The sequence below is a fragment of the Gadus morhua genome, chromosome 22 (genome assembly GCF_902167405.1).
Source record: "Gadus morhua chromosome 22, gadMor3.0, whole genome shotgun sequence".
Taxonomy (NCBI): Eukaryota; Metazoa; Chordata; class Actinopteri; order Gadiformes; family Gadidae; genus Gadus; species Gadus morhua.
In genome coordinates, this window is record NC_044069.1 from 21,518,306 (window position 1) to 21,534,383 (window position 16,078).

Below are 16,078 nucleotides of genomic sequence, written 5' to 3' on the forward strand. Positions count from 1 at the left end.
ACAGATGTGACATTTCGAGAATGCTGATCTCTTCTGTTACATAGAAATAATAATGAGAAAAAAAAATGCCTCTGGCAAAAAAAGCTGAGAGCATATGTCATTCATAGCTCAACATCTGGAACCTTCTCACTGAACACCCTGGTCTTTGATGAGGTGAAATCTAACATGATATAGAAGATAGGATATACTGTATTCATTGTACAGGAAAGGATTTATGTGAGGCGAGTACAGTTTTCACCTCAACTGAGATAATAAATGCAATCAAATAAAGTTAATATGTGGTCAAAGTGAGATGGAGAAATTCTATTTTCTATTATTCTATTATTATTTTTTATAAATCGACATTGCCCAAGAGATACAATTATTGTCCTTTAAAGTAGATATACCACTCAATCTGATGTTTTCAGTCCAATTGAATCAGTGTATCCCACAACACCTGCAGACCAGAACACATGCAAAGCGGGAAGACTTAAGAAAGAGGAAGCGAGGAAGAGGACAGGGATCAGGGATGAAGGAGCATGGTCGTTTGAAACAGAAGCATGGCTGCGTTGTCAAACAGCCTCTCCGGTTAAGAAAAGGCTCCGGAATCACCGAGTGTCAATCATGCAAACTCAGCAGCCAGCAGGTTAGGTTAGGCAGAGCACAGAGCCAATTAGATAGCCTGGCTGAGGGCGAGGGGGCGGTGCTTACCAGGGCTTCATTATCTTCTGTAGTTTCTGATAGCGCCTGCGGAGATTTGAGAAACTTTGGCATCAAAACGAGGGAAACCACCCAACGGAAGCTAGGCCTGAGCACAGGGACGTGGACGTCATAGCAACCAATGACAGCAGACTCATTGGAACGGACATGGGGAAAACAGTTTGCCAACAAAAAAACACATATTGAAAACATTGTAGTGACACTCATTTCTACAACTCAAAATATAACACATTTCATATGGAGACATTTGAAAACTTCTAGGCTCAATGGAAAGTGGAGAAACGGGTTATACCCAAGACAAATAATAAGAGTCACTGATAAATGCATCTTCTGATATACACACACATACACACACACACACACACACACACACACACACACACACACACACACACACACACACACACACACACACACACACACACACACACACACACACACACACACACACACACACACGCACGCACACAAAGACACTCTGATGCCATATCCATTGCCAAGATTGTAAAATAGGCCTGAGGTTCAGAAAGTTATCACACACTTGTTTGTGTTATCTAAAAATCGTATCTCTTATCTAAATCTTATCCAAAAGTATGTGTCTCGGTGTGAATCCTTAAAGACATCCATACAGCATTGCATCAAATCCATCACCCTGTGCGGTTTAGAACGGCACAGTGTATCCTAAGGAAACATGGGAAAGCAGGATTTAGTTACTATGCAATAAATAGCTGAAATAAACTCCCTGAGGATTTAAGTCTTGCCCCAACTCTGAACACCTTTAAAACAAGACTGAAGAATTTTATTTTTGCTTAAGCTTTCTGCTAAATCTCAAATACATTGCAAAAGCTTTTTTAACTTTGCCTTTATTTTCTATTTTATTTCTAAAATGCCTTTTTAACTTTCCCTTTATTTTCTATTTTTTACCAGAAAGATACATGTTCTGATACCAGAGAGAAAGGACAAGGGTTTGAGATCCAAGTTCTGTCTGGGTTAGAGTCCTAGAATCTGGGTTGGAGTCCCAGAGAAAGGACCAAGTTCCTTTAGGTCGGGTTGGAGTCCCAGAGAAAGACCCGAGTTCTGCCTGGGTTAGAGTCCCGACGTCTGTCTGGGTTGGAGTCCCAGAATAAGGCCTTTGGTTCGTGGTTAGAGTCCCGACGTGTGTCTGGGTTAGAGTCCTAGAATCTGGGTTAGAGTCCTAGAATAGAAATTGACTAGAATCCGGGTTGGAGTCCCAGAGAAACGACCAAGTACCTTTAGGTCGGGTTGGAGTCCCGACGTGGGAACCAAATTCCTTTAGGCCGGGTTGGAGTCCCGACGTGGGTACCAGAGAGACTGTTGATCTGATCTTAAATACATTGCACTTTTTAAAATGCTGATTTATTTTACTCATTTCTTTGCATATGTTTTCTTTTACTTATCAATTATTTTATTTTATTGCATGACATTTTTATATGTGAAGCACTTTCAGTCTGCCTTGTGTATATAAGTGCTATATAAATAAAGTTGCCTTGCCTAACTTGCCTCAGGACACTGGACCTATTGAGAATGTCTGTCAGTTACACATTTTGGCCAATAGGGGGAGACATCTGCTATTGTAGTGGGTTGAGCCCAGTGAGGCAAACTGATTTACATGCTGGTACAGTAATGTTGTTTGGACTGAATCCTCGCTGAGCCTTTTGAACAATCAAACAAGGCTAGCTTGCTTGGCAGACAGGAGAGCCGAGTGTGTGCGTGTGCGTGTGTGTGTGTGTGTGACTGAGCGTGTGTTTGTGCCTGTATGTGTCTGTATGGAAGCCCATCTGCATGTCTTATGATTCATCACTGCTTACCTGATGAACACGCAACAACGATCACGTGCATGATGCAGATAACACAAGTGCGCGTGCCAATCCCAAACACTCATATGGAAAATCAATAGTGAGGAGATGAGTCAATGGAAAAAGACATTAGTCATATTTAGCATCTTTTTAAAAAATAACTGAAGAGACGATGTGTCATACTGTGGGACGGGGTGCAATGTGAGAGGCCTCCTGTCTCGTGGCAGGACTATTGGGCGGCTGGCAGGAGAGATGTTTGTTGAGGTGATGACGATCGCTCGACTGAAACTCGAACTCCAAAACCGTTCCGATGAGCAGGGTGAGTTATCAAATGTCTAGAGGTCAATATCGGGTATCTTAAAGTCAAAGATCAAGTCGAAGGGTGATCAACTTTAGAATAAAGGACTTCATTCACTGTAGTATGATGCTCTAGGAAGGATATATTTAGGTATTTATCTATCTATCTATCAATATAGCTTTAGAACTGCATGTTTACAGATAACTTAAGACATGTGGTGGTGGCTTTTTAAAAAGTTCAGTCAATGTGTTAGATCAACTTGATGCCACAAATGCAGGCACCCAATTATGCATCTCCAATACATAAATAGTTTTATTTTATCTAGTACAGATGGTGACTTTTGCAATGTTGCATTATAAAATGCAACATTGGATCTTCAAGATGAAAAGTACAAAAACAAAGTCCAGCTTTGGTTTTTCTGAAGTGTTTGTACCTAGTAGATCTAATTAATTGAGTTGCAATAAAAAAAATAATATTATGTGAATTCCCTGCAGACATGCCCTGTATGAAATGTGCTGTATGAATAAAGTTTGACATATTTAATAATCAATAACTAAAAATCACTCACAACCCTACCCTTGCCTTGGTCCCGGCATAACAAGGTCCCCTCATTGATCAAGTCTTAAGGTAAATCAAAAAACCCACACTTGTCTAGCTGAGACCCAGATAATGTGACCCCCAAGACAGAGGTCCGGTTGAAGATGGCGCCTCTCTTGACTGCTAGGTTTTATGTCCTGGTGAGAGTTATGACTCCAGACTGGCACTTCTGACCTTGTGGCGCCGATTTGGGCAGAAATCTCTCTCTTTCCCTCTCTATCTCTCTCTCTCCCCCTCTGAGGATTTATAACAGCGATGACATGAGGCAGAAAACAAGTTCATCTCACATGGTTGCCTGCTACAGGCTTCCCTCCATGTGTGTGTGTGCATGTGTGCGTTTGAATTTACACTCGCTTCTTGGATTTTTGATGTAGCTGGCACCTTGCAATCACACACAGTTTGATTCTGGCATCTTTGACTTGACACACACACACACACACACACACACACACACACACACACACACACACACACACACACACACACACACACACACACACACACACACACACACACACACACACACACACACACAATTATGCACACACTCAAGTCAGAAATTAATGAGAGCCCCGGGCACCAAGTTGAATAAATGCCAGCCTTGTGTACATAACGTATCCAGTGATAGAAAATAATATCATATTACCGCTGGTGACCAAAAGTATAATAATAACAATGATTAAATTCAGTGTACACCAGTTTTGGGTGCCTCAGTCCATATTCGAGGGGAGGCCTAAAAGGTATTCTGTGGAAGCCTATTAAAGCATGTAAGGGTGGATAATGCATTCAGAGCATTGTCTACCTCCTACTCCATATTAATTGTGGATGTTATAGTCTCATAAAATGTGCGAGTTGGCTTCTCACAAGCTGGGCAGTGACCTTTCTAGGTAAAAAAAAAAAGCCAAATTAAAACTAACATATCAACATGACATGCTCGTTGGTGATGCAGATCTCAAATATATGCGTTTCTACATTTACACAAGCAAAGACACATGAAAGGCCGACATGGAAAAACGAATGATGAAATCTACCCAAGGAGACACCTCTGCCTCCCATAACCTTCAACTGCCACACACACACGCAAAGACACACACACACACACACACACACACACACACACACACACACACACACACACACACACACACACACACACACACACACACACACACACACACACACACACACACACACACACAGTTGGATGTGCTCAGCAGGACACGGTACAGTACAGTGAAGCAGCATCCTCCTGACCAATGAGTATCTACAGAAGAACATCAGAGCACAAGAAACACCTGGATATGCTCAGGTGGGCGGGGCTCATCGAGCATTCCAGGCAGCTGGTTGGTCAGCTCCTTCATTGAGACCCAATCAGAATGCACAGCGCGTCTTCAAAGGCTCCCGGCTTTGAAGGTATGTTTGTGTTGGAAGGATGACAGATACGATGGACTATCTCTCACTCATAAAAGGCTGGTTTAGACTTTATTATTTTGTTTGGGTTTTTTGTAATTTTTAAGATAAAAAAACAAAATAAATAACCTTTATGAAAATAAACAATCCTACTTAATCCAAAAGGGAGACTCATTTTATGCTTATGCGAGAGATGTCTTTACCCCGGAAATGCTTTTGGACTTCCAGATTAAAACCGAATCTACACAAATACTCCACACTACGTTGTTGAGTATTTGTAGTGTCCTGTAACCGCTATCAGCGGCAGAAGGGGAAGAGGCGGGGCCACTTACTCGGTGCCGCTCTCCACCATCTGGGTGAGCAGAGAAATGCCGTCCAGGTTGATGAACTCCTGGGCGAAGGTGATGTCCCGGGACGCACTGGCCAGGTCCTTCAGAGCCTCTAGCTTGGCGTCCATGCTGGACGACTGGATGCGCTCGTGCAGCTGGGAGGCGCTCAGCGACTGGGTGGGGGTAGCGGGACGGACGCGGGGGGAACAACACGTTATGTTCCTTATGGTAATGTTTGGTGTCCTGTATGTCAAGAGCCTTGGGTCCTGATGGAAGGCGCTATAAAGAATACTGAAATGATTATTAATAATACTTTGTAAAGGCAGGTTAAAATGTAGTTATGGCAGGTTGACCTAGGCTTGAACTTACCATAATACATAAACTTTTGTTTAAGGTGATAACCCTACATATTCTATGCACTCTAGATCACAAGTTCAGATACCTGTGAGATAAGGTTGCTGTTGGTACACTAGATATATAGTACCACAGGGTTTCGCCGGCAGCTCTGTGTGTGTTTGTCTGTGTGTGTTTGTGTTTGTGTGTGTGTGTGTGTGTGTGTGTGTGTGTGTGTGTGTGTGTGTGTGTGTGTGTGTGTGTGTGTGTGTGTGTGTGTGTGTGTGTGTGTGTGTGTGTGTTTGCGTTGTGTGTAGGAAGTGCACGATGCTAACCACACATCTGATCTCTAGTAGCCATAGTGTGTGAAGCGAGAAGGTTAGCTCATTTGAAAACCAAATAAGGGAAAAGATCCTTAAGCAAACGTGCCTTAATGCACACAATTTGTGGTTGGGCCACCAAAACATTGAAAATAAATGATGTACTTTAGTTCATCTCATCTCATCTTCAAACCGCTTATCCGCGGTTATTAATATACTAATCGCAGACCCGATATTTTAGTTTACTAGTGAAATTACCCTTAAACAAACATTCCTTAAAGCAATGGCAATCTGTTGGTTAAGTTAACAAGTCTTCTTCTTTTTGGTTAGTTTCCAGTCAAATTCATGGCAGTATCAAACAGAATAGTTAAGCCGGGAAGAAACAAATTGTAGTGCTTGCAGGAAAGCAAACTTTTTAAATAAAGAAAAAATGGTAGAACTACTGGTTGGTTAGATCAATGCAGTGAGGTGGAAAATATAAATATTGTCTTTGTAATGAATCAAAGTCATGTTCGCACAATATCACAGACACACACGAACAAACACAGATGTGTGTGTGTGCGTTCAGACTAGTCAACGACCATGGACTGTGCAGTTATAATGATGACCGATTGACTTTGATCTGATATTTTCAGAATGATATTTATGTATATCAACAAAAGCAACTGCCGAAGTATAAACTATAACAATAAAACCATTATTATGAAAAAGTAAAAGTAAATGTTTTAGGTTTTGGTGTGGTCTGTTTTTCCTTCAGGCCGGAGGAGCCCTTGAACGGAAATAGGACTGCATCTCCAGAGCTGTGGCCAATCAAACCACTTCACAATTATTCCCTAAATGTCACCCCCCTCCACCTCACTGCTGATGAGCCAACGAGAGCAAGGGGGGCGTTGGCCTGGTGGTCCCTGCTTCCACGCCCCCCCGTGGGCACACTGCTCGTACGTCAACAGGCCCCTTAAAACATACGCCCACCCAACCGGTGTGTGTGTGTGTCTGTGTCTGTGTCTGTGTGTGTGTGTGTGTGTGTGTGTGTGTGTGTGTGTGTGTGTGTGTGTGTGTGTGTGTCTGTGTGTGTGTGTGTGTGTGTGTGTGTGCAAGACTCACCGGAGAAGTGGTCAGGCGTAGGATGGACCCGTTCTTGATGTCGTTGCGATTCTGTGGAACACAAGAAAAAACATAATGATGTGGCACCCTGGAGCACAGCAACCCTCCACCTTCTCCTCCTCCTGCGTCGCCCCCCCCTCCTCCACCCGGAGGCTGATATTTGCATATTGATAATGAGCGCAGAGCCAATCAAACCTTCTCAGTGATGTAGTATCTTGTGCCGTCGGCGAGCTGCAGAGCGAAGTGTTCGTGGCTGCCCAAAGACCATCTTGAGACAGAAGACAAGAACCAGCCAATTGAATTACAGTGATTGCAGATACACCATATATGAAAAGTTATGTATGCAAAGTATAGCACACCCACACACACACACTTTGTAAAGTACAGTTAATGGAATTAAACCGGGGAGACAAAGAGGAGCTCTCCAAAAGACCTTGAGGCATTGTTATTATTTAAAGCCGAAGGCACGCGCGTTTGGAGACGCATAGGCCTGTCTGTGTGTGTGTGTGTGTGTGTGTGTGTGTGTGTGTGTGTGTGTGTGTGTGTGTGTGTGTGTGTGTGTGTGTGTGTGTGTGTGTGTGTGTGTGTGTGTGTGTGTGTGTGTGTGTGTGTGTGTGTGTGTGTGTGTGTGTGTGTGTCTTGCAGAGAGACAACCGGGGAGAAATATAAAATAATAATTACAAAGAACGTATCTTACCCCTCGCACACCTCTTTGATGATTGCCGAGAGAGGTTTTTTCTGTGGAGCGAAGCAAACCTCAATTTAGTCCACGGGCAATACGAGGGTTCATGAGACAACATTTATCTTGCAGTAACCTGCAATTATTTTCATTGGAGGCACCGGGACAGACTCGTGTTTATCAGACTCCTTTAAGCACTCCTCTGGGGTGGCTTGACCACACGAGACGGCTGGAGTTCAGTAGACAGACCCAGCCTACAGGGACCACACCAGACCCCTTCAGGACTGCTCTCAGGAAAGCTCTCCTGCTATATAATGAACTGTATCTGTATTCAATGCAAGCGGGTTTTGATAAAAGCTAAGCGGATAAAAAGTTGAATTGGTGACATGGTCACACACACACACACACACACACACACACACACACACACACACACACACACACACACACACACACACACACACACACACACACACACACACACACACACACACACACACACACACGTTATTCCCAGCTTTCCTGAGTTGATGCCCCGGCACATACGCGGCAAGCAATTCAGTCAACATCTGCATACCAGTCACGCTACATGAAGCACCATGGACGATTTCTTTGCAGTGCCAACAATTTCAGTGCGGTCTATACATAGTCAAAGAATGAATGAATCACACACACACACACACACACACACACACACACACACACACACACACACACACACACACACACACACACACACACACACACACACACACACACACACACACACACGAAGAAGCTGTATTGACAAAGAAGAGATGGGGGAAGAAACAGCAACAATAGCAAGGGAGGGTCATCTTTGATTGAAGGATAGAGGGATGGAACACAGAATCAGGAGAAAAGGGAGAGGAACAAAAGGACAAAATAACAACAGCGTGGTGAGGAGGGGGCGGAGACGTAAACACACTGAAATAGAACGCACAATAGACACACACACACACACACACACAGATCCAGAGAGACTGAGTGAGTGTGATTGAGTGAGTGAGTGAGTGAGTGTTGAGTAAGTGAGTGAGTGAGTTAGTAAGCAAACAGATAGGAAGGGGGCACATAGAGAGGTAGATAGAAAAGGTTACACACCTTGTTTCACTAAAAAAATTAAATAAAAAATCTACTTCTCAACCCCGTGACCAAATAACACCAAGAATTGGCCCGCAGAACAATCCCAGCAGACCTGCGGGGATTGCGACCTGCGGCTGACACCTTAGTGCTGTGCCGGTCGCTGTCCCACGCGGAGCGGTTGCATTTGGACACAGTTAGAAGCGGACAGTGGCGTGTCTAAAGTGGAGGATCAGCATTTAAAGGGGCAGCCTCGGGAAGATTTGATCCCCTTTTATAGCTTTCATATGGGCTTTGATGTGAGAGACATGATAGTCACGTTAAGGATTTATCAGGTAGATGGCCCATCGCTGATTTGAGTTTAAACGGTTTAAACGCCGGTACGGCAGCCAGTGCCCCCTGCTTTCAGCCAATCAGATTCCTCTGTCTGAACCCTCCTCAATTAATGAAACCGATAGGAATGGGATCGCCGTCCTAAGAGATTCAATGCAACAAATCAAAAGTGCCAAGTTCAATTCCAAACCAACGTCTGCGGTGAAATGGATTTGTGACTGGTCGGATTATATCGTAATCACAATCTCAGAGCTCCAGGAGATAAACAGCAGAGCCCGGGAGATAGACAGCCAGGACCAGAGAGGATGCTACGTGTACGTGTGTGTACGCACGTGTTTGTACATGTGTTTGTTTGTGTACCTGTTTGTGTGTACGTGTGTACGTGTGTGTGGGGCAACCGCGCTTGTGTATGTTTGTGCACATGTGCTTGGTCGTGTGTCTGTGTGTCTGTGTGTCTGTGTGTGTGTGTGTGTGCGTGCGTGTGTGTGTGTATGTGTGTGTGTGTGTGTGTGTGTGTGTGTGTGTGTATGTTTGTGCACACGTGCTTGGTCGTGTGTCTGTGTGTCTGTGTGTGTGTGTGTGTGTGTGTGTGTCTGTGTGTCTGTGTGTCTGTGTGTGTGTGCCCACTTCTCCTTATGCAGTGGATCCAGCAACACGACGCCTTGAAGATTAAGCCCCCTTCAAAATATACATGAGGATGTTGCGTCCGCACCGGAGGGGCGGTGCGCTCATACATTCAGATCGAGCGTCGACTCAACAAGCCAACAGGCCTGGCACTGTGTCGAAACCATGGCAACCGACCCTGGACATGCCATCGACTGATGCCCTTTTTCCAACGTGCAGATCTGATCTCTAGCAGCCATAGTGTGTGAACCAAGAAGGTTAGCTCGTTTGAAAACCAAATCGTCTCTCTCCGTTCCCCTTTCAACGGGCAGTTCCCCGTTGGCATACATGGCATATATGCACATGTAAAGAACTTAGCATAGTGCACTTGCTATACACAACACACACACACACACACACACACACACACACACACACACACACACACACACACACACACACACACACACACACACACACACACACACAGAGAGCTGCCGGCGAAACCCTGCAGTACTCATCTGTCAGCCACCAAATTAGGTGGTACCCCTTCTCCCTCCCTCCCTCCCTCCCTCTCCTCTCCTCAGCGCCCCCCCCCCCCCCCCCCCCCAGCCTGAGGTATAAACAAACAATACATAGTCACGTCACTTGCTCTCTTCTCCTCTCCTCTTCAATATCCATTGTTTCCATTCAATTCCTCTTCTTCGCCCTCACCTCTCACTGACTACCATGACTACCATAGATGAGCACCCAACAGTAAAGGCCCAGGACTCTCACCAATGCACGCAGGATGCATAACCACAGTGGGTATAGTGGTAAAAAGGCGGGCGTCGACAGTCCTCAGCTATATCTACACTTTGGGAAACCCTGTTGCCCGGCATTAACCAATTCACCAATAAACACGTTCAATTCCAAGAGGTCATGGCTTCAACTGGATGTTTCCCAGCTCACAGACACTTAATAAGCCACCAAGGTAGTTCCTGGCTCTGACCCTGGCCCTGCAGTCGGACGGGAGGATCCACTCCCGGGCTCGCAATTAAAAAAAGAAACTTTCATCTTTGATGAAAAGAGGGTGAGAGAGACGGGGGAGAATAAACCGTTCATAAACAGTTCAGGGATGAAAGAGAAATGATCAAACGCAAGTCTGCTTCAGAACACCAGTCGCTCCAGCGTTTGCCCTACATGGTCCGAGAGAGAGACAGAGAGACAGAGAGACAGAGAGACAGAGAGACAGAGACAGAGACAGAGACAGAGAGATAGAGATAGAGATAGAGATAGAGATAGACAGAGAGAGAGAGATAGAGAGAGAGAGAGACAGAGAGAGAGACAGACAGAGACAGAGAGAGGGAGAGAGAGAGAGAGAGCGCTGTGATGTCACGTTGCCGGCCCCACAGGCTGCCTGACCTCTTGGGGAGAAGCATCACTCTTTCAACCAGGTGGAAGAAGGCAGGGTCATGACCCGACTAATGACCCGATGAGCCTCAGGTGTGGGTCTCTGAGTGTCAGGGAGAGCGGCGGTGAGAACACCTGGACTCGGGACGATCACATGATTTTGTCTGCCCAACACAGTTCTGTCTCAACCTGGGTGTGGTCCAGGCAGAAATGTGTTGGGAGAAACGATGGCCATATACACGCCTTATTAGAGATGCAACGAGCGGTCTGTACGCAACGCTGATGTATCTCAGCCATGATTTTGAAGCCGTCAATGCAGCTTCTATGTATATCTGTGGGATAATATTTATTTCTGTTATATTTTCCACCCTCGTGTTTGGTTTCAAATGCTTTACTCAAGAGACAACTTGATGAATACGTTTGCAAGAAAGATTCATAGGTCATGCATTTCATAACAAGCCTTTGAATCCCTCATTCATTCAGTTACAGCATTATTAGTTATAGTTAGAATGTGGGCTGTTACAATAAAAAACCACTGAAAGTAATACGAATAGCCTTGCGGTTTGACTCCTATCGATACATTTGCCTTGAGATTGTAGTTTGCTCAAATATTTCTTTTATGCCGTCATCATTCAAAACCTCATCAAAGTCATTATAGTCTCTGCGTTTGGACCCAATGATAAGGGTTCACTACTACTGCATCTCTATGCACTCATTAGATATGCATTTGCTTTTTTGTCAGGCTTAGAAAAATATGTTTGCCTCTGCGGTTGCAAGCGTGCCTCCCACTGTTGTGATCTCAGATCAGCCCGGCCACCAGCGACCAACACAGGTCCATCTAAAGGTCAGTCAAAACTCCATTTGAAAGCACCCAGTGGCTCCACTGAACAAAGGGACGTAGAGAAATCCTGGATGCCTTTCTGTTGAACACGCTTCAAATGCAGTCTGACGGCGCCGGCGAGGGCGGCAATAATCGACTGAAAGCAGAACCGGTCTCTTTCCTTCTCCCCGCATCCGACACTTCCAACACTGTTTTTTGTTCCTGACCAACAGTAGCGTTGAAAACACTCCTCTCTCTTGTTGTTGTCTGTGCTTGTATACTCCATCCCCCTCCCCCCCCCCCCCCCCCCCCCCTCACACACACACACACACACACACACACACACACACACACACACACACACACACACACACAATCACTAGCAAGTGATTGTGTGTGCAAGCTAAAGCCTAGGAGGCACTGCAGACGTGCGGTGCAGATGCAACGCGATCACAGGATGATTAATGCTGCAAAGACACCCGACACACACACACAGACACACACACACCCACAGACAATCACACACACACACACACACACACACACACACACACACACACACACACACACACACACACAGACAATCACACACACACACCCACAGACAATCACACCCACACACCCACAAACAATCACAAACAAACAGATACACGATCTGACGTGAGCATAGAAAGAAAAAAAACTGATTGGATTCACACATGCACATTGCACACACACTTACATGAATATGCAAACCTTACAAAAATTAGGCACGCATGTTGCGCACATGCATGACGCATACACACACATACACACACACACACACACACACACACACACACACACACACACACACACACACACACACACACACAGACACACACACACACACACGTGTCTCTGGACATGAAGTGTTGGCAGAATCCCTCTCCTCAGCGAATTACTAACACGGCCATATGCTGCTGCAGGGCCTGTTGTATGAGAGAGAGCCAGAGAGAGAACAAGATGGGGTGCTACGGAAAGAGGGAGGTAGAACAAGAGAGGGGGGACGGGAGAGATAGCACGGGAATGATTAAGAGAGCGAGAGCGAGGGAGAGCGACAGACAAAGAAAGAGACATAAGGAGAGTGAGAGAGAGACAAGCAGACAGAGACAGAGACAGAGAGTAAAGGGATAAGGGGAAGACTAAGACAATGAGCCTGAGGAAGAGGAGGAAGAGGAGGAGGAGGCTGGGTTTCAGTTCCAACACAAAAGAGTGAAGAGGAGGATGATAGGAAGAGGTAGTGGACACGCGCGTGCGCAGGCACGCACACACACATGCATGCACGCACGCTGGGCAGTAGAAGCCCTGTATAAATGCAAAGCTTTATCACTATTATTATTAAAGGGTTAGTTCCAACTCAAACTGAACCAAACGGTTTGTTTTGGTCTTTTGAAGTGTTTTTCTATAAACGCTTCGAGACTACGGTACCTCTGTGGGTGGGGGATGCTTGTTTGTTTATAAACACTTCAGGTGTTCATAAAAGTAACCCTGTCTTACTTTTGACCAAAAAATATAAAAAAGTTGTTAAGTTTGGGAATACAAAAAAAATACAAGAATCCTGCTACTTCCGGGAAAAAAAGGGAATTTTCCAGAGCTGTCGTTTCCTATTGGCTGTACAACCTCGCTCGAGCGACTGTGGCATGCATTTTTAAAAGTCTGCCATCGGGCCATCGCCGACGTTCCTATCGAGCCCAAAGTGACGCTTCTCCTAAAACCTTTATGAACCCGAGGGGGGATCTCTCCGGGCTGAAACGGGGGGTTCACTTGAGGGAAACCAGATTATCTGGCTGTCCCAACGTCCTGCTGAACGAGGACAGGGGCTCACAGACTCCATATCCAGCCGTCGTATTGAAAGAATCACATCGTCTGGGATGGATCCTGACTCCGTGTCCTTACTGTATCCGATATGTCTGAAGTGGAAATGTTTGGCGAGCACCTTCAGGGCGTTATATCTGGTTTCATGACGCAGAATACCTTCTACTTTGTACACTTTCAGAATCCTGCGAAACGGAGATTAAAGGTTACCCTGGTGTCTGCGATGGGAACCATTTCAGGCTGATGAACAGCGAGTGGGTGAGTGAGTGTTACCTCAAGTCAAGGTGACGTACATCAACTAGCTGTAATCGGTTGAACTGTTCACTCATTTAGCAGACTCCTGGGTCCGAAGCGGCTTACGAGTGAATTAAGTTTTGCACTTTGTAGCTTTCCTTGTTTTTGATCGTATCGCTTCACAGGAATGTTTTTCAAACGACATTCCTGTCCTCCACGTTCACATGTTGAAACCTTTCTGTCACTGCTCGTCTCGGCCGAGACACAGAAGCACAGTCGCTAGGTTAACTCATTGCTTGTGTACAACAAAGATAGCTAGGATAAGATGCTACACAACCAAGTACTTTTTATTTTTATAAAAAACAAAAATTGTGCCAGGACGGACAACATACTGGACGTACAACATACAATAAGTGTGTACATTCAGTGCCAGGACGTACAACATACAAAGAGTGCCACCTGCGTAGGAGGTGTGGGCTAAGCAGAGTCCTGCTGACTCTGAACAGGTGTGTCTTTGTACCCCTTGTAGCCTCGCCCGGTAGACGGGCGGTACCAGGACTGACCTGGTCGATCTCCATGAGCTTGGGGAAGGCGTCCGGCCACTCGATGGCCACCTTCACGATGTCTGCCGGGGGCGGCATGGCCCGGTCGGGTGGGGGTTAGGGTCTGTTGTTGGGTGGGTGGGGGCAGCGCTGCCTCACAGCGCTCTGTCTCAGCACAACAGCAGGCTCATCCAAACCTGCAAAACACAGGAAAACAAGACATGAATACATATGAGAGAGAGAGGGGGAGAGGGGGAGAGAGAGAGACAGAGACAGAGACAGAGACAGAGAGAGAGAGAGAGAGAGAGAGAGAGAGAGAGAGAGAGAGAGAGAGAGAGAGAGAGGAGACAGAGAGAGAGAGAGATACAGAGAGAGAGAGAGATCAAGAGATATAGGTAGAGAGAGAGAGAGAGAGAGAGAGAGAGAGAAGTTTAAGAAAATTGAGCTCATTAATCAAGTTGTGCGAAAACTCCTGACTTACAACGCAGATGTAAGATGAGGTGAAACATTAAGTACCGAGGGAAACTCATGCATAAACTCGTATATACAAGGGATGTACCAAAAAATAGAAAGCAAAGTGAACACATAGAAGAGGCACTGAACATCTGCTACAAATCTAAAAGTAATGAACGTGCATACTGGGCTATGCATAGTAACGTGGGTCATCTCGGTCCTACACGGGACCACGCGTACCTCTGTGGGTCGGGGATGCTTTTAACAGACTGTTCACGCACAGGGATCGAGGGAGAGTTTTTAGTTGCCGTGACGATGGCACGGATACGGCGTGCGTGCGCTCTGAGCTTGTGAACCTCAGAGGAGACACCTTTCCGATCGGTGTACGAATAACGGCACGAGGTACTCCTGCTCACACGACTCTCCCACCCTGAAAACCAGACTTCACTCTCAACGTGGTCTACAGGGTGGGGGTCTGTAAACCAGGCTTCACTCTCAACGTGGTCTACAGGCTCGGGGTCTGTAAACCAGGCCTCACTCTCAACGTGGTCTACAGGGTGGGGGTCTGTAAACCAGGCCTCACTCTCAACGTGGTCTACAGGGTTGGGGTCTGTAAACCAGGCCTCACTCTCAACGTGGTCTACAGGGTGGGGGTCTGTAAACCAGGCCTCACTCTCAACGTGGTCTACAGGGTGGGGGTCTGTAAACCAGGCCTCACTCTCAACGTGGTCTACAGGGTGGGGGTCTGTAAACCAGGCCTCACTCTCAACGTGGTCTACAGGGTGGGGGTCTGTAAACCAGGCTTCACTCTCAACGTGGTCTACAGGGTGGGGGTCTGTAAACCAGGCCTCACTCTCAACGTGGTCTACAGGGTGGGGGATCTCTACAGCGACACAAGCCCTCTCCCACGGTCAGCCCAAGAAGAAGATAGCCCCGTCTGTCTTAGAAAACCAAAAGCTATTTTCTGCATTGAATCCGTAATGTCGGATCGGTCGCTCATACGCATGCATGACCACGTTCTCTTTGCAGGTGCTCTCTGAACCTTCGCCGGAAACAGTCTCTCTTTTAGAGAGAGAGAGAGAGAGAGAGAGAGAGAGAGAGAGAGAGAGAGAGAGAGAGAGAGAGAGAGAGAGAGAGAGAGAGAGAGAGAGAGAGAGAGACCATAGGAGGAGAATATTTAT

The 16,078-nt window shown here is 46.0% G+C and overlaps 1 protein-coding gene across 3 annotated transcripts in view; it reads right to left on the reverse strand.

Moving 5' to 3' along the window:
- The window catches only part of elmo1 (engulfment and cell motility 1 (ced-12 homolog, C. elegans)), an 85,091-nt gene that overhangs the window by 41,407 nt on the left and 27,606 nt on the right, over positions 1–16,078 (reverse strand). For all 3 annotated transcript variants that reach the window (XM_030346324.1, XM_030346323.1, XM_030346325.1), the window contains exons 2-7: positions 14,466–14,641; positions 7,605–7,645; positions 7,103–7,175; positions 6,908–6,958; positions 5,154–5,323; positions 691–726 (exon numbers count right to left, since the gene is read on the reverse strand). In XM_030346324.1, coding sequence (XP_030202184.1) covers positions 691–726; positions 5,154–5,323; positions 6,908–6,958; positions 7,103–7,175; positions 7,605–7,645; positions 14,466–14,543 — 449 coding nt within the window. In that variant the 5' untranslated portion in view covers positions 14,544–14,641. The remainder of the gene's footprint in view (positions 1–690; positions 727–5,153; positions 5,324–6,907; positions 6,959–7,102; positions 7,176–7,604; positions 7,646–14,465; positions 14,642–16,078) is intronic.